Genomic DNA, 23737 nt, shown 5'->3' with positions numbered 1-23737 from the left:
GGCTAAATGACATCAGATGAGGAGATTTCTACCCCTTCCCTGTGGACCAAGCCCTGTGATATCTGCTGTCTGTGAGAGTGGAAAAGTGCACAGCCCCTGCAGGCACCAGCACTTTGGAAACTGGTAGATGTTTGATTTTAACATGCTGTTATCTAGCCTAGTAAAACTACAGGTTAGTGTTATGCTCAGATTAGATACGGAGTTTGCCCTGTTGTTTTTCTGTTGGAGTCACAAGGTGTTAGAAAGTATTTATACACTGAACATCAGCGGCCTGCTTAGCCATCACACTGGTATTTTTCATGGCACGTCCTTTATTTCATGAAACTGAATTTTTGAACAAACACATTTCCACAGGCTTCATCAGCTTCACTAAAGTCAGGGGACTTCTCCCAAGTACAAATGCACTGTAGATTAAGGCTTGGACTGTGACCAATCCACAAACCTTTACACGTGGAAAGTACTGAAGTCTCTTCCCAGCGTTTCAGGTCTCCCTGAGACCCATGGTGCAGCAGTGCAACTTTATGAGACCAGGGAGGAGGAGAGGCCATGAGGAGGCTTATAAAAAATTCCCAAGTTTAGGAAGGTATTTTTTAACTTTGCAAGAACTGAAACAAAGACAGAATATTGCCAGCTTAATGACAGTTCATTGATATGCTATGTGAAGCCAGAATTGAATTTATATACTTAAAAAATTAATCTGTTTTTTATTTAGGTATTATACAAATTGATGTGCACATACTGGGTAGTGTAATATATAAATACAGGTAGAGATGTAGGAGTGAAGAGTCACAGATGTATTTCACTGGGTTTTGAGTCAATGACATTACGTTGATTAATCTTGCTCCTTATTCCAAACTAGTTAAAATAGATTTACTATTCTGATTTGTTTTTCTAATAGAAAATAGAACTATTCAAAGTGCCTTTAAAAAGAAAATACAGATTTGAATGGGTTACTATGAGGAAGAAAATTAAGCCCATGTGCTCAAAGGCATCTACTGGAATATGGCCAAGTTCAGCTGCCTCATTGACAAGTCTCACGGCACTGCTAAAACAGCATTGGGGAAAAAATGAATGTAGTGCTGATAGCTCGGTTGCCTGCAGGCTTTTTACAGACTGAAGGGAATTCAGTGGTCAGGAACCAAAACAGGTTTAGGGATAAATTGGGAAGAAATACAGAAGTCTGTGCACAGAAGGGCAAATGCAATTACAATTTCTAAACAAACTTTGAATATGAAATTGCTCAATCTGTGTATACAGTCACAGATCTATGACTGCTTCTATATTTCTTTCTCAGGGTAACATCAGAGGAATTACTCCAATTGCCTGAGAGGCTCTAAAAGAGCCAGGACGACAGTGAAAATTGAAAAAATATAGTTTTAAGAGCAAAGAAAACTTCCCTAATGATGATGAATATTAAACTTTGTTTTAATATTCCTGGGATGGTGCTGAAAATTTGGTTGCCTGTGTAATATAAAGGTAAACATAGAAAAATATAAAGGTCAAAGAGAAGGAAAGGTTTGCAGAAATAAGACTGGTTAGACAGAACTACTGACAGATTCAGCTAGGCTAATGGGGAAGAAGGACACTAATTGTGACCCCTTTGGCAATACTGGGGCTACAGGCTGTTTGGCCACGTAGAGAAGTGAGCTTGAACACCACCTTTCATGACACAGCCCTGTAGGAGTTATACAGATCTGAAGTCTTATGGTGGGAGAACCTGAGTCAAAAAGGGAGGATAGGGCAGACTGCCTGATGCCAGTCCTGAAGGAAAAACCAGGCTAGTAGAAGCTGGCAGGTCCAGAGTTTCACTACTGTCCTGTGCTTGCCAGAGACGGGACAACGTGCAGGCGGGAGTGGGCTGTCACTGAGGCTTTCTCCCTCCCTCCCTTTATGCACTGCAAATGGGTGCATGGAAGACTATAAATACATCCCCAATAGACAGGCACCTCAATTTCTCTCTGAGAAGAATGTGGTTAAAATTCAGTGGTGAAGGAGAAGTTATAGAGTATTAGCCAATATTAGTGACAAAAGCATATTTTTGGTCAGAAAAAAAATTGGTGATTTTGAGCCAGGGGAATTTTCCCTTTGTCTAAAATTTCAAATGCTGTTAGGAATAGGTTTGTTTACCCGATAGCCATTTTTCCACAGTTAGCTTTGTAAAGTAAAAACACATTGTAAATTTATTACAGGAGAAATAATTAATAGGCCTTTTGGGAAAAGGAAGAATTAGAATAATTAAAAATGTTACGATGCTGAAAAGTATGGCACAGTTATCTTAAATGAACAATGCTTCAATATACAGATGCTTCTGTTTTTATAGCTTGCTAAATTACTTGCTCGTGACACGGCTGAAGCTATCAGGAAGAACCATCCTAATGTTCTGAGCCCCAAAGGCCATGGCTGGTTTTTCAGACTGCCGTTTCTCCTTGCTCACAAAAATCCAGAGTGGCACAAGCTTTGTGGAGGGAGCTCATAAGAAGCGAGTTCCCAAATGCTGAGCAAGCTGAGCCATCCAGCATCCGAATCCTCTTTGAGGTCTGCAGGTTTGGTTGCTGGCAGCCTGGTGCCCAGCAGACCTGGACCCCCAGCCTCACCCTATCAGCCACACACCAACAAAGGAGGTGAACATGTTTTCCTCTCCACCTCTCCTGGGCTTTAAATAATGTGCGATCCCTGGATGTGTAGGCTGGGCTACTTCTCTCTTAATCATCTAAATATGTGTGGCTGGTCTAGGCTTGCTGTTTGGGCTCCCTCAATAGTGGGGAAGAAAAGGTACCTCCAGAAGGCACCTCATCCCCGAGGCTTTGGCACCCATTTTAGACAAGGATGAGTTGTCTGCTGCAGATCTTGCTATCTTTTTATTGGCTATAAAAAGTGTATAGACTAACTCAGATTAAATGTTTACACTTTAGGAGATTAAAGTGACACGAATCCTATCTTTAACACCTAATTGTATGCTATAGCTTTTCCTTCAGTTATCTACAAAAGGAGTATATTGTGTCCCATCACATTTTTAAATACACTGTAATGACATATATATTTGCTATTGTTTCCTTTAGCTACTGCTATTCAGTTTTTAAAGTTATTTGTTTATGTCAGGAGAGAAATGAATATATTGATGTTTCTGCACAAGATACTAATATGTCCATCTTTTGCATTTTTGAAATATGTAACTTCATACTGCTTTTCTAATCCAGCAAGACTCGCTTGTTTTTTTCCAGTGCAGATAGTTTCACAGCATTATCTGTGGATAAGAAATGTTGCACTGAGTTCAGGAGGATCCTGTGGCAGTGTAAAAGTCATGAGATATCAACCAGATGAAGGATTAGACCCAAATGACGAATATCTCCTATGGGATAGTCTTCCCTCAAGCACTATTTTTCTGGAAAATGGTTTTACTTTGATTTGAATGGTGTTACTTGAATTAAGTTGCTCCTCAAATAAGACCAAATTTTCACTGTTTCCCCCTGGCTTCAAATACCACCAAAAATACTTTTCTAGTTATTATGCATTAGGTAGTGCAAAGAAAGAACGTGTGAATCCATAAGTTTGATTTTTAGTTTCCTCAGGTGGAAACAAAACTACTCCCTACTTACTCTGTACGCTCAGAAGTATAATGTACGGCTTCGTAACTTATGCTACCAAACAGAAAACATGACTTTCAGGCTCCTCAAATCTTTCCCTGGAAGCCCCACCACAGAGGCCACCCCCTGGACTGCTCCTTGCAGGTAGCTGTCCTGCAAACTGTCTCCTAAGTCGCCTGGCCAGAGGGCAACACTATGTGCTATGAAGTGGTGGGACTAGAGATCAGCTTTTCAATCTACACAGAAACGAAACCAGAATCTTCCGTAGGCTGTGTGAAATGGAGGTCTATGGAGCTCCCTACTTTTTAATTTCCTTCTGCCTCAGTGCCAAGAACCTCCATATTAGGTTTCAGAAACTGTTCCAACAAAAACTTTGCCAAAGCCACTCTTCTCCCACAGCTATCGGTGTAGTTTGCTGTATTCCCTGCAAGTAATGGGGCTTGTCCACAAGGGGAAATCAGCATGCAAGAAGGTGAAGAGGTGATTTATTGCTAACTGCCTCCTCCGATCTAGTTGCTGTATGGATGCTGCGTGCGCTATTGCTGAGGGTGCTCCCCTACCACCACAGACAAGCCACATCTCACAGGCGCTCCCAGTGCTCCCCCAGAGGATGAGGTCCCTCCGAGTACATCTGGCTCTCTGCAATGCTGGCACCTTATACCTGAGCAGCCAACAGACCGTCCCTTCACAGTCAGTGGAGATGCACTCCCAGTGAAGCCTCAGGCAGGAGCTAGTCCACCCCAAAAGCGGTGCAGATGGGGGGATGGCAGAGGCAGAAAGAACCTCTCTGTGTCCCCTTGGGTCTCTAACTGGGTGAAGAGGTCCCTTATTATCAGATCAGACTCAAGCACCTGCCAGTTCTTACTCTTCGTTTTCTTTTCCAAAACTACGACAGGAGTTGTATTGCTATTTCCTTGGTGAGCACCTGACAAAGTGTTCCTCCTTAGGGTCTGCTAGAGGGGTAGGAAACGAGGAAAGCTGATGTGGACTACATGAGCACAGTCTTGCTGGGTTGGAGAACAGAGGAGATGAGGAAATTTCTGTCTTTCCACTTATGCCCAGCATTTTTTTCATTCTCTGAGCTGTGGATTGAGTTCGTACGGCCCCTAATTAAACACCAAGTCCACGGAAAAGCTCTAAGTCTCTTAAGCTATTTTTATACTACCAATAAAGAGGCCAAAGGCTGTTTTGTAACCTGAACCCAACTAGTTCTCTACAGCTAAACTTTCCCCCTCTGCACCCCTTTCCTCCTCAGGGTAAGACGACTTTGTCATTTTTGCCTGCTAGGGGTGATCCCTGCTCCGTACTATTTCCAGCTACTATTGGATGCTGTTCAAGAGAGTGCTAGTTGGCCAGGTCAAAATCACAACAGGGAATGGGTTAAAATTCAACAGGACTTGCCTTATAGACAAATGGATCAGCTAAAATATTCTGAGAAGGCAGCTCTCCCTTTCAGCTGCTTTTTCCACACTGAAAAAGAGATGTGCTCAGCTGAACACTGACAACAGCCTAAAGCTGATGCGCTGGAACACAAGAGCAGGCCTTCATCTTAGAATTTTTCATTGTGTTTGAAACAATAGACTAAAAGAGGTTTTTACAGCTGGCATCCATCACTTTTACCCCTGAGTCAAGGTCTCTTGCATCATGTACAGTCTAGAACAGCTGTCCTGAAGGACACCACTTTGCTCCTGCACCAGTGCAGATGAAAGAACCACTGATGATGCACTGGTGAATACAGAGGATTGAATTAAGTCCTGAGGATGAATCCATCTCAGCGAAATTATACCTAGGCCAAGACCGACCCAAGCAGTTATAGTGTACTTCGCCATCACTGGTGAAACAGAAATAAACAGAAGCAGAGTGAGAGATAAGTCACGGTCCTACTGAACAGCTCGGGGAAGATCTGCTTACTGGGAACATGCATGGTGAATAGTCACATAACCTATTTTAGGCACCTAATGTAGGTTACGTATGTCCGGAGGCTGATCTCTCTTATGGTCAATGCACAGAAGTAGGTGAACCCCTCCCAGAGCTGATTTAGAACATCTAAATTAAGGAATATTTAGGTTCCTAATTTGGATGCTCCGAGTGCCTCTCCAGAGGTGCCTTTATTCACTGGTTGTGCAGAGTGAGGCTCCTAATTTAGGAACATGATGCACTCCTAAATTAGGAAGGGAATTACTTAGGAGCTGTGAATTACTCCTCCCTTCCCTTCTCCCCCACTGGCAGCTGAACCTATCAGGGCATCAGACTGAGGCCAGATTCTGATTACAGTAATATTGGCAGCAATTGTGGTGTAACTTCATTCATTTATAGTAATGGAAGCTCTAGACTGGTAGAAATGGAAGTAGAGTCTGGTCTGTGATGCTGAAATTCTTGTCTGAGAATTGCTGATATTGCAACCTTTGCTTCTGACTGAAAATTTTGAGACAAAAATCTCCAAGTTTCTGAACACATACAATAACTTTAAGCTTTGTTTACTATCATGCCACATGTGCAGAACATGGGGAAATGATAGTATCCCGCTTATAGTCTGCTTGTTCCATAGCCATCATCTTACAAGAGCATCCAACGGTGGCAGAGAGAAACCAGATTCAGGCTGGGGAGTCTAAAAGTAGAAGATCAGCATGACGTTGTAAATCAGACAAATGACATTCTCATATCTTGGTGTCTATTCAGGTTCTGCATGACATTTCCTATCTAAAAAGGGATTGTACTTCTAGGCCTCTGTAATTCCTGTAACAGCCTCTGCTGTTTTGAAGGTTAAACCCTGATCCCATATCCTTTGGCCAACTAAGGGTTAAAGGGTGCTGTCTTCATGTAGCGTGGTTTCTTAACTTCCCTAGAAGATGTGCCATTACATACTTTATATAAAAAAAATTGATTGAGGAAGGGACAAAACTGCAATTTCAAGATATCTTTAGAATGTAATGGATTTCAGATGCTGTTCTATGGGTTCTCTAGTATATTTGATTTTGGAATGTTTAATTTGCTATGGGGACTGCTTCTTCCCTGGCATGAAAACACAATTATTAAAGCTCATTTCATTATTTTGAGACTGATAGCACAATTTGGTTCATTGTTTAACATTCCATAGCTATGAATACAATGAAATTCTCTAATGATTAATAGGATTTGTTATTTTAAATAATCATGCTGAACCTTATTTGCAAGACTTATTAGGTCTGTAACTTCCATATGAATAAGGCATCTCTAGCTGTACAGCCAACTTTGGAGAGTTGCCACTCATTTGTAGAATATCATTCTCTTTGACTGCTTTGGGGACAATTATTCTGCAACACGGAGCCTGCAGTTGTGTACTGCATCTCACCCTACTGTCATGAAAGGCATCCTCAGAGGGACTTCCTCCTAGGCATTTCTGATCAGTTTTCAAGACACTTTGCTCTTCACACTTGCACAAAATGGAAACACATTCTCTGGCAAGTCAAAAAATGCAGACAGGAGGGTGTTGCTACTTAACATGGACAGTATCCTACTGGGCATCAGCCATGAAAGAGTCCTTTCTGGCTGGGCCCACACAGCTGGAGAGAAATTTAGAAGGGGACCATGAAGCCTGAAGAGAGATCACAGCCCCTCCTGGGTACAACCCTTCCTCTTCCCCTTCCTCCTGCACACGCATTCTCCACTATAAGCTGCAAGGAATTTTAAATGGCCATAAAGCTGAAATAACCTCCCCCAATACAGACAGAAATATGACTTCTGTATGGTTGCTCAAAGAGCAAAAAAGTCTGCATTTCTCCCATGCGGACCACTCTGATTTCTCCTGTGCCCACCTCCCCTCCCCTCTTGCACTGTCAGATCCTGTAGATGCCTGTGACAAACCCCAGTGTGCTGAAGCTTTTGCTTACAGACAGAAACCCAGAGCAAAGCCCACTTGCCCACCGTATACCGCAGCTGCTCTGCTGTACACACACAGAGCATTTCCCTACTACTGTCTTCATGCATGTTATCACCCTCTCATTAAATAACAGCAGGAGTGGCTTCAGCTTGAAACATTTTGATTTGACATTATTTTCTGTTCCCCCACAGTGACCCGAACAAAAGACATTCCTGGCAGAAAGTGCTGAAGCCCGATGATGAGCTCTCATTGTTTGATGTGGTCCTTACCATTCACATCGACATTTATACAGGCACAAGTGAGAGCAAAAAAATGGCAGTGGTTTGTAGAGCCTGGTCTCCCTGGGTTTCAGCCACAGATAACCGCTCAGCTCATCCCTCTATATATCAAAAAGCCAGCACCTTCCCATTTTTTTATTCTCAATGAAGGAATAACAGAAATGAAGACAGTTGACTAAAAATTCCTGTTTAGCTATTTTCTTCATCATAAATTCATACAAGCAGATGTAACAGATAGGAAAAAACAGAAACACATACATGTTCTGATGTGAAGGCAACCAGTCTGGGAATAGCTGCCATTCCTTTTTCTTTAACTTCTGGGAACATCTTGAAACGTGCAATCAACATAGCATACATGTTAGATATGGCACCACCTGGAGTCCACAGTAATATACTGTTACTTTTTCTATGCATTGTAATATCATTGCAGAACAAATGACAAGTCTTGCTACGGTTTTTCTAACTCTAATGTTAAGGTTTCTGCCTCATGGCAGAAACACGGATTCTTCTTCCTGATGCTCCTCACAGCTGGGTTGTGTAATAACAGGATCTACTACACCCATATAACAATTTATGCAAAAAGTACTACTGAAAAAAATGATCTGGGCTTCCTTTCAACCTCGTTTTTGCTACCGTTTCTCCTTTAGTCCCCAATCTTATCTTTCCGTATGCCATCAACACGTAACACCCACTCTGCTCCACCTCCCAAGCAGATGCCACCCCAAGGCAACTTCCCAAGGGGCTTCCAAGTGCAACCTAATGTGTGCTCTCCCCTCCCAAATCAGGGTGGCGTTTCATGCCCCGGGTCTGAGGAAACCCATAATGAGTCCCAACAGACACTATCTGCTGGATAACTGGAGGGGGGGTGGGGTGGGGAGAGAAAGGCAAAAAAGGTCATTCTAACAAATATTTTTCTTTTTATTTGTCCTCTGACTGGAGCAAGGGAAAAAGGTTAGATGTCCCTAATACTAGCCTTAAAATCACTGGCATACATTGACTTAAAACACCCATTTCAAGATGGATATTTTACCCCACTTTAAGATGGGTATTCAGATGACAGCTCTCCAGTATTCTGTTCCCATATTTCAATTGTCAATGCATGAATTAAAACCAAGCACTTCATTTTTCCTTTTTGAGATTTTTACGAACTGAGACTCTGTGTCTACAGTGGAACAAGGTTTGGTTATACCTTAATGCTGCATGAGCACTATGGGAATATAATGCAGAACCTGAGGCAGAGTCTGAGTACTTTTACATATGTATGCACACAAACACACACACACACAGACATGTATACATAAAATCCAGCAGTTTTATCCTGTATATATATTATATATATATACAGATTGATTATATATTGATGTTTATGCACATATATTTATATAAAGCAAAGGTGTATATTGATCATGGGTTTAGGCTTTTAAATGAACAGGTCAGAGTGCAGCTGAGGTAGAGTTCAACTAACCCAACTTTCATCCATCTAAAAATGGAGTGAAGAGCACAAGACATGCACTCCAGAAGATGGTTCAGCTCATCCTAAGGTAGCCGTTTGTGGTAGGTTGGATGACTTGCCCTGTGGATGCATCCACCCCTCTCCCTTGAATATACGGGAGGTGCTGCAACCAGCCCAGGGTAGACACCCAATGCTTGGACAGCCAAAGTGAGATAAGACAAAATCCACCCTTTAAGCAGATCAAGGTAGCTCTGCTGAAAGCATCTATGTTACACCATGTTACACCAGCAGGGTATATGTGCTGGCAAATTTAACATCGTTTTGACTTTTGTAAGGTTTGTGTTTATCCCACTGGAGATATATATACTGTTCGAAAGCCCACAGAAACTGTGACCCCTCCTGTGAATCCAAGGGAAAATGCCACAGAGGGATGGCATCGCTGGCATGGGGGTCAGAACAGATCAGGCTTTTTCTTCCCCTTTCAACTATATTGAGAGATATGAACATATTTCTACACCTCTTTTCAGAAATGACAAAACAAGAAATTGAGAGATTAAGAGGAAATGCTTGGGTACCTGTCCCTAAAAAATGCAGATGTCATGTAACGGCTGCTGTTGATGATTTAGGTGACTGAACTAAGGTGTCCAAGTTGAAAAAATTTTGCCTATCTTGTCCAAAGTCATTGGCTCGGTGTCAAAAGAATCAAGACTGTTAAGTTTCTTCAATACCAAGATTTCCTATTAGTATTTATTACCTAGCCATTTAACGTTAAGCTTATTAATAAGCCCACATTCTGCCTTTAATTTTGCAGGTGTGTTTACACCCACTGTTAATTGCAGGTGACGAAACACACCTACAGAATTTGGAGAACATAATCAGGCCTTTAGGCTTTGCATGTATTGATACCGTGTATTTCACTCCAGAGAATGCAGAGAGCGAGAACCTTTTCTTTGCAACAGTAACATCTTCAGCTGAAGTCGTGACAGTTTGAAATGAGAAGACAGCATAGAGATGATTTTGATAATTGCCTAAAAAAGCAGAACCTGCACACTGGGTATTGCTGCCTTAAGAGAGTGAATTAGGAAGATGCACTTTGCACAACAAACCAGAAATTGCAGAAAGAGAAAGGACGAGAGGGGACAGCACTGCAAATGGCCAGCACAGGTACACACCTGCCTGAGCGCCCGTTCCCACCCAGGTTTCAGCTAGATGAAGTGAGCTCCAGCATCTGACCTACTAGCAACACCCTGGCCCCCCAGGTCAGGCAGGGACCTCTCGCAGACCCGGGAGGGGTGGCAGTTCCTCCTGAGGCATACATCTTTCCTGACTCACACTATCTCAAGCACGGTTTGCCAGACTTGGGCAGATCTGGTGCATGCACTGAGCCTTTCACCCCTGCCTGCTGCCCGTGCCCACCAGGTCTGGCTGAGCAGCATTGCTACTCCTCTTGTCTCCCCTCTTAGGTCCCTGCCCAGCCCGGCAGGGCTACTGTGGCTCAAGCCTGCAAGGTGAGGAACTGAAGACCAGCTGTACTGAGTCAGGCCAGGGACTGGACAGTAACCAACCCTGTCCAGTTTCCAAAAACTTTGGCTTAGGTCCTGGGCTCGTGATACACATTTAGATGCTGCCCTGTGTGATGGAGGCCATGGTTTTGGTCAGGACCTCAAAGCACTACAGTAAAAGCTGTCAGAGCTTTCACTCTCAGTGCTTTTTAAATAAGGACTCAACAAGAAGTAATGCAAATTCTTATATTTTTCTCCACCTCTGTGGAAAGGCCCAGGACAAAACTCCTGCACTACTTCCCACATATGCATTCACATGTTAAGATGAGCCTTGCTTGATCTTCTGCACAGCATGAACTTTACCCTTCATGCCCTTGGACAACTGAATATCCTAGGCTGTTATCAGTGAGGCCTTTCCTTTGCTCAATAGTCTGAACACTCTTTCCCTCTCCATTAGTCAATGAACTTTCTTTCCAGAAGGGCTCCTTCCCCACCAGCTACCAGTCTGTTATCTTTTGACAAGCCAAGATGCTATGCCTAATGTCAATTCTTTCAATTTTTTGCAATTTGGTGAGATAGGCCAAAATTTTTAGCAATGAAATTCCAGAGTAAGATAGGAGGTGACAAAGAGCATAAATCAAAAGACTAAGTGGAATGATTTAAAAAAAAAGTCTTACCAATGTAGTGTTTGTCAGAGTCAATGATTTCTCTATATTTAATCACACTCACTTTTTGCCTTATTGACTTGCCCTGAAGGAACCAGGTTTCTGAGCCTTTAAGCACTCAGATTAACTAGCCACCCAAGTACCCCCACTGAGCTCAACACGCCAGCTCACACATGGAAAGCTAACTGCATACTGTAATGTCGGCAAGATCCTACTGACTCCACCAAAATTACTTAAAGGGATGCTACATGTTTCCCTCTTTGCTCCAATTTCCCCTGCGGTGATGGTGAGCATTGTTGTGTTTCTTCCCTCCATTATTAACACAATAGTCTTTATATTTCACGTAATCCATAAAAAGTGGGGGCAAAGAGAAACTGCAAGGCAAATGTCTCTTCTGATTATGTTTCCCATGTGCCATTACAGCTGCTTATAATGCAGTGCAATTTGCTCAAACAGACCCTCATAATCACATCCCTGAAATTCATAAACATGCAATACTTTATCTCAAAGAGGCCACTGGTAGTTATTAGCAAGTGTCCTCGCAAACATGCATAATTATGTTTACTCTTTAACTACAGGGGATGTCATATAGCATAGTCTGAAAAATAAAGAAAGCTTGAAATGTCATGTACCAGGTGAAAATATCCCATCGCCACAGCCCCCTGGCCAGCCAACCATCTCTCTCATTTTCCTTAGTGTGACATATTCCAAAAGTACAAACACTGGAGCAATTTCATAGGTGAACCTGAAATGTAGTAATGTCCATGTTTAATGCTTTAATCTGCAACACTAACACATCTTTTTCCAATATTACATTACATTATAGCCACAATATACTCTATCTTGCACTGGGTAGAGTTATGTTTTACAATAATTTTGATAATCTTCCTTCTGATTTGACATCAAATGTCTAGAAAGATAAATGCTGAGAGTGCTTAAGACTCCATTTCCACCCATTTCAGCGAAACAATTCTTGCCCATCTCTTCCAGGCTCAAGGCTTTGCCCCCTATATTCAAGAACTGCTGGGCAGAGCCAGACCTTCACCTTGCAAAAACCTGTGTGCATGTCTAGAAGCATACACATCAGCAGTCCTATTCATGATGACAAGACAGTGCATGAAGCTAAGCAAGTGCACAAAAATGCTTCCTAGTCCCAAAGTGAAAAAAGACTCCACACTTTAAATTCTGCACCTCTTTCTTACAGAAAGCCATGGCTCTAACTGCTCTGAGTATGGATTGTACATAACCTCTCTACATGAATGCAACTGTTCACTTAGCACACCTTTTGTTTTACATATTTATGCATGCAAAATGCTAAAATATTTTTTTCTGTATATTTTTTGGGGGGTAGCAAAACTGACATCATGTTAGTATGATGAAATTTTATAGAAGACAGCCTACAGAACAAAGTTGAAAGTCTTCATGTAAATAGCAGTAGCAACCATTTAAAAAGCAGACAATTGTTTTCCCAGCAACCTTAACATAAAAGTATTCTTTCTTTCTTTCAGCTACAGCAGCTTTTTAGAGTATAACTGTAAAATTGCATTAAATATTACTTTGGAAAAAAATCTGCTACTTACATATTAGTATTTGCTGCTGACGTCAGCCAGTCTGCTGCCAATCCAACCATGTCCAATCCAGTTGAAAGTTGATTAAAATATCTAGGGTGCCCTGCATAAGATGGAAAATGTTATCAAAAGGCTGATGACTCTGAATGAAACTATTCAGTGCCGAACGGTATATTTACCTCCAGATTTCTATAGAAAAGGAAGTGCTTTCAAGGTACAAAACAAAACAAACAGCAATAAATACATTTCTTGGAAAAGGCAGGATTTCTCTTCTTTCTCATTCCAAACTCAGTAAAATCAGAGTAATTACACTGAACGCAGAATAATGGATTCCAACATTCCCTATTATCCTCTCAATATGCCTTGAAAATTAGCACATCGCTGCCTCACAAAAATAGCTGTTTGCTCCCGTTAGTGTGTCACATGTTGTCACTGGATGTGTTTTTGCCTGGCTAGGTTTGAAAGGCACACACAAGACACCATCTGAAGAGCTTGCCATTACATATAACATCAGTGATGAATGGCTAATGATTATAATAGACAGGGCAAAATGAGAAAATGGAACATTTTTGTGACTGCTTTGCACATGACTCAATGGCTGATGATTGTATGAAGATGGCAGGGAAGGTGGCGGTCCTTGTCATTTCTTCCCTGTCAGAGTGCAATTACAAATAGCCTGGCTGCTCGCAACTGTGATTTTAAACAAACGCCATGAAAACCAGCACTGCTGCCCCAGCAGAATGATGCACGAGAATATACTCAATGAGCTGGTAGTCCATTTACCTGGTTAGTCTAATTGGTTCCTAATTTTTTCTAAAATTCTGGTAGAGATTTCTCTTAAAAACATGCCTAGAGCCATTAAACCCAGGGACCATTAAAACTCTGTTTTTACTAGCTGCTCCCCGCAAGCCCCTGTTAAGTGGCATAATTACCAGTACAAATTATGGATGGTTCACAATTACTTAAACGCCGTCCAACTCAAAGGAAGGCAGCCTCTGCTTGGAAAACACCTGTCCTGACCCACAGAAAACGTACTGTTATTGCCATCACAGAAAACAAAAGATAAAGCAAGATGATTGAGGGAACGCAGACCCAGCACCAAGAGAAAACTTATCTTTGGTCTCCGGTGGCCTCTTATCAGGCACAGACACATGGCTGGCAGAACAGCACGGGGAATTGCTCCCCTGCTCCCACCTTGCAGCGCACAAAGGCAGAGTAATCGGGCTGTGCAGGCAGACCAGAGCAGGGGATAAGGGCTGGCTGGAGACACACACACGCAAAATCCAGCTCCCTGCGCCCTTAACCTGAGACAAGCCCCATGCCGCTGCCATCCAGACTGACTGCGTTTTGCACTGAGCCCTCCCCACCGGAGACAGGACCTGCCACCTTCCCGGGGACCACGCTGCCCAGGACAGGTGGCCAAAGCCCCTCAGGCACCAAGGGATGCTGCCGAGATCCAGCAGGATGAACAGGATCCGGCCCCTGCCCTGCATGCTCCCGAGTGGGGTAGGTGGGCCTGGGGCACACGTGCACCCTGCCACCGCTGCCAAAGCCAGAGCGATCCCACGCCAGGGGCTCTGCCTGCAGAGGACTGCATCTCCCCTGACGATGGGATTTTGAGGGAGATTTTGGTATTTATAGCTCAGGTTCAATCTCACAGTCAGGCTCCAAGCGGGTTCCCAAATTCCACCAGAAAGCAACAGAAAATTAGGAGCTGAAAGCCTTTGGTGAATCTGGGCCACAGGAAGGCTCAAAGAGGCCTGAAAAACTCCTGCTTTGGAAATAAATCCACACTGAAAAGCTGGGGGATAGCAGAATTCGTATTTGCAGCTGCAGCGTCTCAACGGCTCTCCATCAGCCCCATGCCCAGCCCCAGGCGACAGCCCTGTTGTCACTGCTTGTTTCTTCAAGGAAACCTCGCAGCACACCTCCTGCTTTGGGAACTGCCGTAGGAACAGGGCCGGCTGCACGCAGGGCTCGGGGCAGCCATACCCTGGAGCCAGCGAGGCGGGGGGGAGCAGCGTTGTGCTCCTACAGAGATGTTAGTACAGGGAGAGCAGGAGCTGCTGCTGCTGGCGTGGCTGCCGGCTGAGCCCCCAGCGCCTACACCTGTAACATGGCCCCCTCCACTCCGTGCCCTTCCCTCCTGCAGCGCGGCTTTAACACGCAACAGCAGAGAACGTAAAACCCCAATCCGACCCCAGCCTCAGCTGCAAGGGTTTGTCCGTCCGTGTGATACCCTAAAACGGGAGCGAGCTCTCTTCCTCGACTAGGTGGCCATGGAAAATTGTGGCTTTGGTTAAAATACAGGCTCCGCCGGCCAGGTAAGAAGAGTTTGCGAGAGATGCTCAGCAATTACTGCCCAGGTGCCGTCTGCCTGAAACGCACAACCTTTGTCGTCGTTGTCACCGAACAAAGAGGTGACTGGAAAACAGACTGACAGGGTGCGGGGAGGGGGGGAGATGTGAAAAATAGGATTACTGCTCACTGGTGGGTTTAGCAATACACAACATATTTACACACATCCCAGAGTAAATCGGGAGATGATGGGCAAGAACCAAGGCCGAGGCACTGGGACAGGCAGGGCCGGGCTCTCCCTGCCGAGGACGTGCCTTCGCCCCACACGCCCTCCTCTCAAACACTCGGTTTTAGGCACGGACATCCCCTAGCACGAACATGCAGCCTCCGCGGCCTCCACATGGAAGTGGAGAAGGGCCGGGCAGAGCCGGACAGTGTGGATAAAGGCACGGCCGGCGGCGCTGGCTTTGGCCTTGCTCGCAGCCCCACCGCGCGCGGCCTGCCACCAGCACCGGGGCCTGCCGGGGAGCGAGGCTGGACCAGCGCCAGCTCCTCACGCCCTTCCTGGGGTTTCCAAACCATTCTTAAACGCTCCCATTTCAATTCCTCCCCTAGCGAGCATCGCACAGTAACCGAATTTCACATCCATCTTTCCCTGCATTTGCAGACACTGCCTTTTATATTCCCTCAGACAAAATTCTCGCTGGGGGTGGATGCCGGTAGCTGGTAAGGGGGTACAAAGCCACGTGTGGGTCCCTCGGGCACCCCAGCGAGCCATGGCATGCAGGCAGCACCTGGGAGCATCCCACACCTGCCCCTCGGCCAAAAAATCAGCCATCCGGCTCCTCGAATCCCAACCAGGGATCAGTAGTGGGACTTGGGGATCCAGCTGTGAGGCTAATCTAAGCAATACAATTTATTTTCCAATCAGCCTCCCGGGCCCCTGCAGCCAAACGCAGCCAGCCCCCCCCCCCAGCCCAGGAGGGGCCATGTCCAAAGGGCTCCTGCAGCGGGAGCAGAGGCAGACCCCCGCCGCCAGAAATCTCACCACATTGTCCTTCCTCTGAGGGTAATTCAAGCGTTTTATGCTGAAGCACATGCCTAAGGGCTCCGGGTGTAAACCCTGCGTGTTTAGTGAGCCCCTCCGGCAGCCAAGCAAGGCTGCTCTGCACCCCCCGACCAAAACCCGCCACTCTGCCACATCTCACACAACCCCCCCAGCACCACTCCTTGACCGTTGAAAACACTATTTTCCTTAAAAAAAATTTTGAAATGCCAAGAAACGAAAGCCTTGCATATTTACAGGGAGGAAGAAAAACGGTAACATTGTTTTAAAGGGTCTTTTTTTGGATGCACAAAATGAAATAGGTCCATTATCTGAAACAGGCTATAACAAAAAAAAGATAAACGAAAATTGCTTAAGAAACCCTATTCTTTGATTTCCCAGATTCACAGATCTTGTGTTTCACAGCATTCTGTGAAAATACGTTTCCTATGTCCTACCCAGACACATCACATGGATCACTGGACTGATCGACTTTGTTCCTGTGGACATCATTTATCTAACTATTTATTCCAGTATTTTACAGACGTTTTGACAGCATCCAACTCCTACATCAAAAAAAATTCAGCTGGCCATTTCCACCTCTAAAAGAGGAGGATTACACAGATCCCCCACAATCTTTAGTGGAATCAGTCTGTTCTGTTCCCAAAAGGTGACATAACCTGGTTTTTGTTTTCCCCTCAACCTCTATTCACAAGTCAGCCTTTTGTCTCTTTCAGTAATTGCTACACATTTATTTTTAAGCAATTTCTCAGCAATCCGAATTCTCACTAAGAGCTCCCGCACTCCACATTATTTCTCAATCACAGCCATTAATTGCAGCTATGCTTTTTGTCCGCTCCGCCGCAGTTTATTTAAGGTGGCCCCGGGTGCGGAGCCGGGGGCTTCCCCACGCCTGGGTGAGCTCCACGCTGCCTCCACGCCACGAAGCCCACAGAGGGGCATGACTAATGGGGGTGGGGGGGTGGGGGTGGGTCACAGACAGGCAGGAGTCAACCCATCCCTGCCCTCCTCAGTGAAAAACAACAACAACAAAAGGCTACTAAAATAATTCGGGCGTTGCTTTTATTGCTTGAGCCTGAAGTCGAAAAAAAAACCCTAAATACTTCTGTGCACAGTTCTGCCAAATTCTCCTATTTTTATGTCCTGCAGGTAAGGGGAGAGACACGGCAAATGGCCGCTCAGAGCTCCCACTTACAGGACGTTTATCGCGATTTTGCCTGTTAAATCGGCAGGTCCCTCCTGCCTCCCTGCAGGGACACAACCACCCCGCTCGCCCCACGTCCCGGCTGCCTCCGAGCTCCGCACCCGATGCACCCCCCGGGTCTGCAGGGAGCAAGGGGCGATCCCCGGGCCATCACATGTAAAATGGATGAAAAGGAAAGGAGGAAAGTCGCAAGGGTGAAAAGGCTGCTCAGTGGCACACTCGGCAACTCCGATGCACAGAAGCATTAATTTTAAATTGGAAAGGGTGTGCAATGCTGCACTGACAGCTACAGAGACAGGGTGCTGGAGTATTTTATCATTTAGGAAAACGATTTCTGTCTCGGCTAGAAATTGCTTGGAACTGACAAAATACAGTTGCTGCTTCAATCTTTAACGTTTCAAGATAAAATGAGATGATACCTTTAATCAATGGATGAGACCATACACGGTAAAAAATGAGCATGGCTATTACCTGTTTTAATTGCATACTTCAGAGTTGTTCTGCAGTTCAATAAAATTTCTTCCAAGGTCTGTGGCTGGTCTGCCAGTTCCCAGTTATATTCCTGGAGCAGCTCATTTGGGTAATGGAAATCAATAACTTTTGTTGATCTATCAAAACTTTTCACCACATACTGAAGTAAAATGTCCACAACGTCTTGTAGGAAAGACATAGTTGTTATTTCTCCATTGCATGCCGGCAGAAGATCTGGAAACGGAGAAATGAAAAGTTGACTTTGTTTTATGACCATATGCAAAGATTTTGGACAAAGGCTTCTCCCATTTATGTTTAGGTAATCTTTTCACTGCGTTCAATACAAATGGACTTCGTTTTCATTTAATAAGCAAATTGGTGGGACTGTATTTTAAGGAATGTTCTGAGAGGTAATAGGTCTTAACATCCTACCTAAAATCGCAAATTTTGCCCACAGAGTATTTCAGACCAATTTTTAAGACAATGGGAGAGAGCAAGAAAAAAGGTAAAACGAATCTCAGGAAAAATAAAGATTGGGAAACAAATGCTGCAAGGAGCACTCTAAAAACTGCCATTTGCCTTGCAATAAAAAATACCTTCATCATGACTCTCCAATGCAAGTAACTTGTTGATAATTTAATGCCTTTTTCTGAGGCGATGCTGCACAGTCTCTCAGTGCACACACACTGACATGTTGTGTTTAAGTGCGACAGCTCAGGCAGAGCCGAGCTGTAGCGGAACCCCGTAATTTGGGGGAACTCGGGAGCGGTCAGGCCGGCAGCAGCACAAGCGCAGGGCGCCTGCAGCAGCGCAGGACAGAGCTCGTCCCGGTCTGCCGTGCAAACAGGAGCGTCTCTGGCCAGCGCATTTCTGCGGGCAGCGGGGATCTACTTAGTGGCCGAGACGCTCCCTCCAAGGTCAGGAAAGATGAAGCGCAAAACCACCTCGAATTAAAATAAATCAGTAAGGGAGCGCTCTTCCTCCCTCCTCCCCTCAAACCTTAATTACATCGCAGGGACTTCAACGAGAAGGTCGCTGCTGTCAGTACTCCTTAGAAAGAGCAACCTGCAGGCTCCCTCCAGCACGCCGGGATTTTATTTCGGCACCTTTTGTGGTGTGGGCTCTTTTTTTGGCGGGTCTGAGAAGCGCCCGGTGCCCGCGGGTGCCGGGGAGGCGGAGGAGCGGGCCGGGGCTGGGGGCGCGGAGCTCCGCGGCGCCGCCGCCGAGCACCGTCGGGCCCCCCCCGGCCTCCGCGCACCGCGGGCGGAGGCGATTTCCCGACCGAACCGCTGTTTTTCGGTTAGTTTTCGAGCCGCGGCGTGGCCCGGGAGCGCCGTTACCTGTTGAGTGCAGAAAGGCGTAATTCACCTCCGCTTTTTGGCAGCCGCAAGGTTTTTTGTCGCAGGTACAGGCCGGCCGCGGCTCCGCTGCCCCGGGGGCTGCCCTGGCGCCGGTTTCCACGGGCTTCTCGGCATCTCCGTAGAGCAGGGCTTGACAGCGACACGGACACACGGCCTCAGCACCGCGGCACCAGCCCCGGTCCCCCCCGCCCGCCCCCCGCCCCGGCGCAGGGCCCGCGGCCGCCCGCCAGCGCTCCGCGGGCGCGCAGCCTTGCCTCCGCCGCGGGCTGCCGGGGCCTCCCTGCCCTTACCGCAGAGTTTGTTTCCGATCCCTCCCGTGAACTTCTGGGCAACCTGACACCAGGCTCTGGCTGCAAGAGAAAATGGAGCGGAGGGTCCGTGGGGACGGGCGCGGGCCGGGGGCGCCTCGTCCGACAGCCGGCACTGCTCCCCAAGACACCCCCCCCCCCCCCCGCCCAGCCGAGCCGAGCCGCGCCGCGCCAGGCTGGAGCCGCCGTCGGTCCCCGCCGCCCCGTCCCGCCGGTCGAGCTGCCACAAAGGGGTCTCCGGCGAGCGGGCAGCGCTACCGCGGCGGCTCCGCGGCTCCGTCGGGCCGGTCCCGCCCGGCTGCTCGGCGCCCCCCTACCTGTGCCGGGGCTCTCGGCGGCCGCGGAGCCCTCCTCGGCCCCGAAGGGCCAGAAGCCGGAGCCGGGGCTTGCCATGGCGGAGGCGAACCGGCGGGGCGGGTGACGAGCGGCGAGCTGCAGCCCAGGCGGCCTGAGCGAGTGTGCGTGAGGGTGAGTGTGCGGGTGTGTAAATGCGTGCGTCTGCGCCAGGCGGCGGCAGGCGAAGGGGCGGGGGCGCCCCGGGCACGCGTGGGTGGGAGCGTCTCCCGTGGGCGCCCCCGGGGCGCGCTCCGCCGCGCTGCCGCCGTCGCGCCCCGCAGGCGCCGCGCCGCCAGCAGCTGCCCCCCTGCTTGGGACGGGACGGGACGGGACGGGACGGGGCGGGCGGCGCCGCGGGGGCCGGGGGAGGTGCCCCGCCGAGGCGGGGGGCGGCGGCGGCGGGCGGGAAGGGTCTGCCGCATCCCGCTCCGAAGGGGCGGGGACGGGGGGGAGAACACGCTCGGGGCAGACCCGCTGGGGCCGCAGCTGCCTCGGGGGGCCAAGGCGAGCGAAGTGCCTTTGTGCCGCCTCCACCCCACGGACGGCCACTCGGCCGCCGAGCGCCGAGGGGAGGGCTGGGACGCCGGTCCCTGGGGCTACGGGGAAGCGTCCCCGGTCTTGTGAGCTGCAAAGCGCCGAGAAATCTCCCCCCGCCCCTCACCCCCTGCACCGGGGCACCCCCGCGGCTGCGAGCAGGGGACTCCCGGGCGGCGGCGCCGAGGCCGGGACAGCCCCTGCCGCAGGCGGCGAGCAGCGGGGGAGTCCCGGGGCGGGGAAGGGACGGCCCCCCCGACGCCCCCCCGGGCCGGGCCGGCCCTGCCCTGCCCGCAGCGACCGGCGGGGGTCCCGTCGGGCCGGGCCGCCGCGGAGAAGGCGCTGGTGGAGGGGCCCGTGCGGGGCTGGGGCGATCCCCGTTCCCGGGCCGGGCAGAGGGGTCCCGGCTGCCCTCCCGCGGGGGCGGCGGGAGGGGTCCTGAGCGACCCGGCGGCTGTCTGGGGTCGGCCCCTGGCTCCTGCGCCTGCCCACCCCGGCATCTCTCCTGGCACCCCCCGCGCCGCTCCCGGGGTCTCCCCGCAACGCCCCGGCGATGGGGAGCCCCGCGGAGCCGTCCTGCCCGCTCCAGCCCAGCGGGAAGCAGCAGGTCTCGGAGGGGAGACTGGAAGAGGAGGAAAACCACCGCTCCCTTCCCCTCCCCGACGTCGTTTCTGCAGGCAACCGACCAAACCTCCACCTTCCACCCAGCCGCTTCTCCGCGGGAGCACGGAGCCCTTCTTTGCCGGGGCTGCCTCTCCTCCCGCACGGCAGGGATTTCAAGCCCTCACCCTCGGAGGGAGGCAGGCGGGACCACCCCAGACCAGGATTTGGCCCTGCCGAGAGCGCTGGACATGCCAGGCCCGGCCCTGGTGGCTGTGTTCGGCTGGGGGCATCTCTCTCCGCTCTCTGCGTGCACCCCCATGGTTATTAGGGCTGTCCCCTCGTGAAATCTCACGGAAATGTCTTGGTGTTTTAAAACACTGCCCCGGTGGGAAAGTAAAAGAAAACCAGCCTAGGCATCTCTTCGTGTGAAATTACAGGTCCATTCCAGTTCCCAGATCACATCGACTTTAAGGAAACGCAGGTGGTAACTCCGGCTTCCCACGGCGAGAGGCTGCTGTGAGCTCTTCCCTGCCTTGCTCGTTCATGCCCCAGTCCACAGTGTTTCATCAGTTCTGGGTGTAATTCGGACACAGCCAACCGTATCACTACTTTGTGCATTTTTATTTACTTCACCATTTTAGTAATACATGAGAAAGCAACTTCAAAACAGATTTCGGAATTTAAACAATTTATCGCAAATTTTACATTGCAGAGAATTTTAATCCGGTGCACAGCCTTATGACTAGTTACAGATCAGGAAGCAATGGTTACCTCTCTCTGGGGAAAGGGCCAAGTGTGTGTGTGTAACGGACAAAACCCAACCCCTGTGGCTGGCCGCTGCTGCCAATCGTAGTATTTAGGAGAGCTAAGCAAGGGAGCAGGATCAGGCCTTTACACTGGCATCACGAAATTTACCTTCTCTTGCTTTGCAGCAGGGAACATGCAATTACGAATCCTGAAAGGAACTGCAGCAATTATCTGTGTGGTTTCTGTGAAATAAAGTCTTTTGAATAAGGAATCAGGGGAAAATTTGAACACAGTGGCTATTGCTTTTATTTCCAGGGGAAAATTTGAACACAGTGGCTATTGCTTTTATTTCCACTTAATTTCTAGTGGAACTGATTAAGAATGATCATTACATCTAGGCAGCAATCAACCAGAGAGCGTATTTCTATTCCTTTCTTGGCACCCCAGAGATTAAGATTCCTAAAAATCTAATGCAAAGGAGAACAAAACAAACACGATTTAAAAGTTCATCACTTAGTCACAAAGCTCAGAGGTGGATATACTTCCCATAAATAGACATCTCCAACATAAAGATTATACACACAGTATTGACCTTTAAAACTGGCTAGTAGCTTTACAGTAAAGTCAATAATGAAATAAACTGCCATAGTATGCTACCCAATTAATCATTCATGTTTGTTTTCATTAGAGGGACACTTGCCACAAACAGTTCATCCCCAAATTTGGGCATTGTACACCTAAAATAAGCAAAAATTCCCCTATGGTGTTCTTGTAATTTTTTTTCCTGTAAAACAATTTATTAGAAACAATAACTAAGGTTTTCTGAAGGTGCATGTGGGAATTTGAAAGCTTACCAGGGAACTATGAACTAAATGATCTGTTTTAATTGGATGAGACTGATGAAATGCAAAAAAGAAAGAAATATACATTGAGGAAAGTGAACTAGATTTAAGCTGCTTAATGTCTAATAATTTTAAGATGTAGCAGTGGTATTTGAAAGAAAGCTGATTTTTATATTAATTTTTTTTTAAAGTATGAGATATGTGAATGACAGTGTCCCTTTGCAATGGTGTTGGGCTGTAAACCACAGTACTTCATATTCACGTGAACACACATGTTGTAAACTTGAAACATTGGAGATTTAAAAAAAAGAAAAAGGAAGCACATGGTATAAAATGATAAAAAAGATTATGCTATTAAAAGCCAAATGGCAGCAGGAACAGCAGCAGCAGCTAGAACTGCTGGATAAGGCGCCGGCGCTGTGAGGTCTTCCGCAGCAGTCGTCTGTAGTCATAGGGATTATCTTCGGTTTTACTCTCTTCCAGGGGGCTTTCTGCAACCCTCGACCTAGGGATTAAGCGCAGAAGTGTTTTAGAAATTAAAGTCAAAACATTTACCTTGGCAAACTCTCCTAATCGACTGCTTAACCTCCTCCCTCAGGGGGAAAAATAAAGGGAGAAAGAAAAAAAATCAACTGACTTTGCTAGGCCTCTTCCTGCGGTGCATAAAGCAGGCACCTTGGAACAAACACATTGTATACTAAAAGCAGATGAACACAGAAGAACAACATGTTCTTCTACGAAGGGGACATAATAAAAGGACATAAATAGGGTGAGAACATGGGGGTGCTTTGCAGTAGCGTTTGCCTGATGGTTACTGAACCAGATTTTCAGTTGGCATAAATTTGTTTGCTCTGTTTTTAACCTGCCTGTAGAGCTCACTGTAAGTGGCCATCTCTCCTTTTTTTTTTTTTTTTTTTCAGATGCATTTTGCAAGCCACCTCTGACAGGCTGGAATGGTGACTTGGCACCACGTGTTACCATGGAGCAAGATTAAAAATAAAGCTCAGTTATTTAAAAAGGTTATTACTCTGAAATAATTACAAAAATTTGTAGTCTTC

The 23737-nt window shown here is 47.3% G+C and overlaps 2 protein-coding genes across 12 annotated transcripts in view; both read right to left on the bottom strand.

The window, feature by feature from the left end:
- GAD2 (glutamate decarboxylase 2) overlaps nt 1-20211 on the bottom strand; it is a 41666-nt gene extending 21455 nt beyond the window's left edge. Inside the window, exons 1-7 of the mRNA XM_069777330.1 lie at nt 19935-20211; nt 19600-19659; nt 19289-19438; nt 17949-18182; nt 12922-13012; nt 11974-12086; nt 7980-8095 (exon numbers count right to left, since the gene is read on the bottom strand). Of these exons, the coding sequence (XP_069633431.1) occupies nt 7980-8095; nt 11974-12086; nt 12922-13012; nt 17949-18182; nt 19289-19438; nt 19600-19659; nt 19935-20010 (840 nt within the window). The 5' untranslated portion in view covers nt 20011-20211. The remainder of the gene's footprint in view (nt 1-7979; nt 8096-11973; nt 12087-12921; nt 13013-17948; nt 18183-19288; nt 19439-19599; nt 19660-19934) is intronic.
- A 2401-nt stretch (nt 20212-22612) lies between these two features.
- MYO3A (myosin IIIA) overlaps nt 22613-23737 on the bottom strand; it is a 145483-nt gene continuing 144358 nt past the window's right edge. For all 11 annotated transcript variants that reach the window (XM_069777295.1, XM_069777274.1, XM_069777255.1 and 8 more), the window contains one exon: nt 22613-23184. In XM_069777295.1, coding sequence (XP_069633396.1) covers nt 23070-23184 — 115 coding nt within the window. In that variant the 3' untranslated portion in view covers nt 22613-23069. The remainder of the gene's footprint in view (nt 23185-23737) is intronic.

This window comes from Haliaeetus albicilla, chromosome 2 (genome assembly GCF_947461875.1).
Source record: "Haliaeetus albicilla chromosome 2, bHalAlb1.1, whole genome shotgun sequence".
Classification (NCBI taxonomy): Eukaryota; Metazoa; Chordata; class Aves; order Accipitriformes; family Accipitridae; genus Haliaeetus; species Haliaeetus albicilla.
Note: the sequence above shows the minus strand (reverse complement) of the source record. Positions and strands in the feature narration are given on the sequence as shown.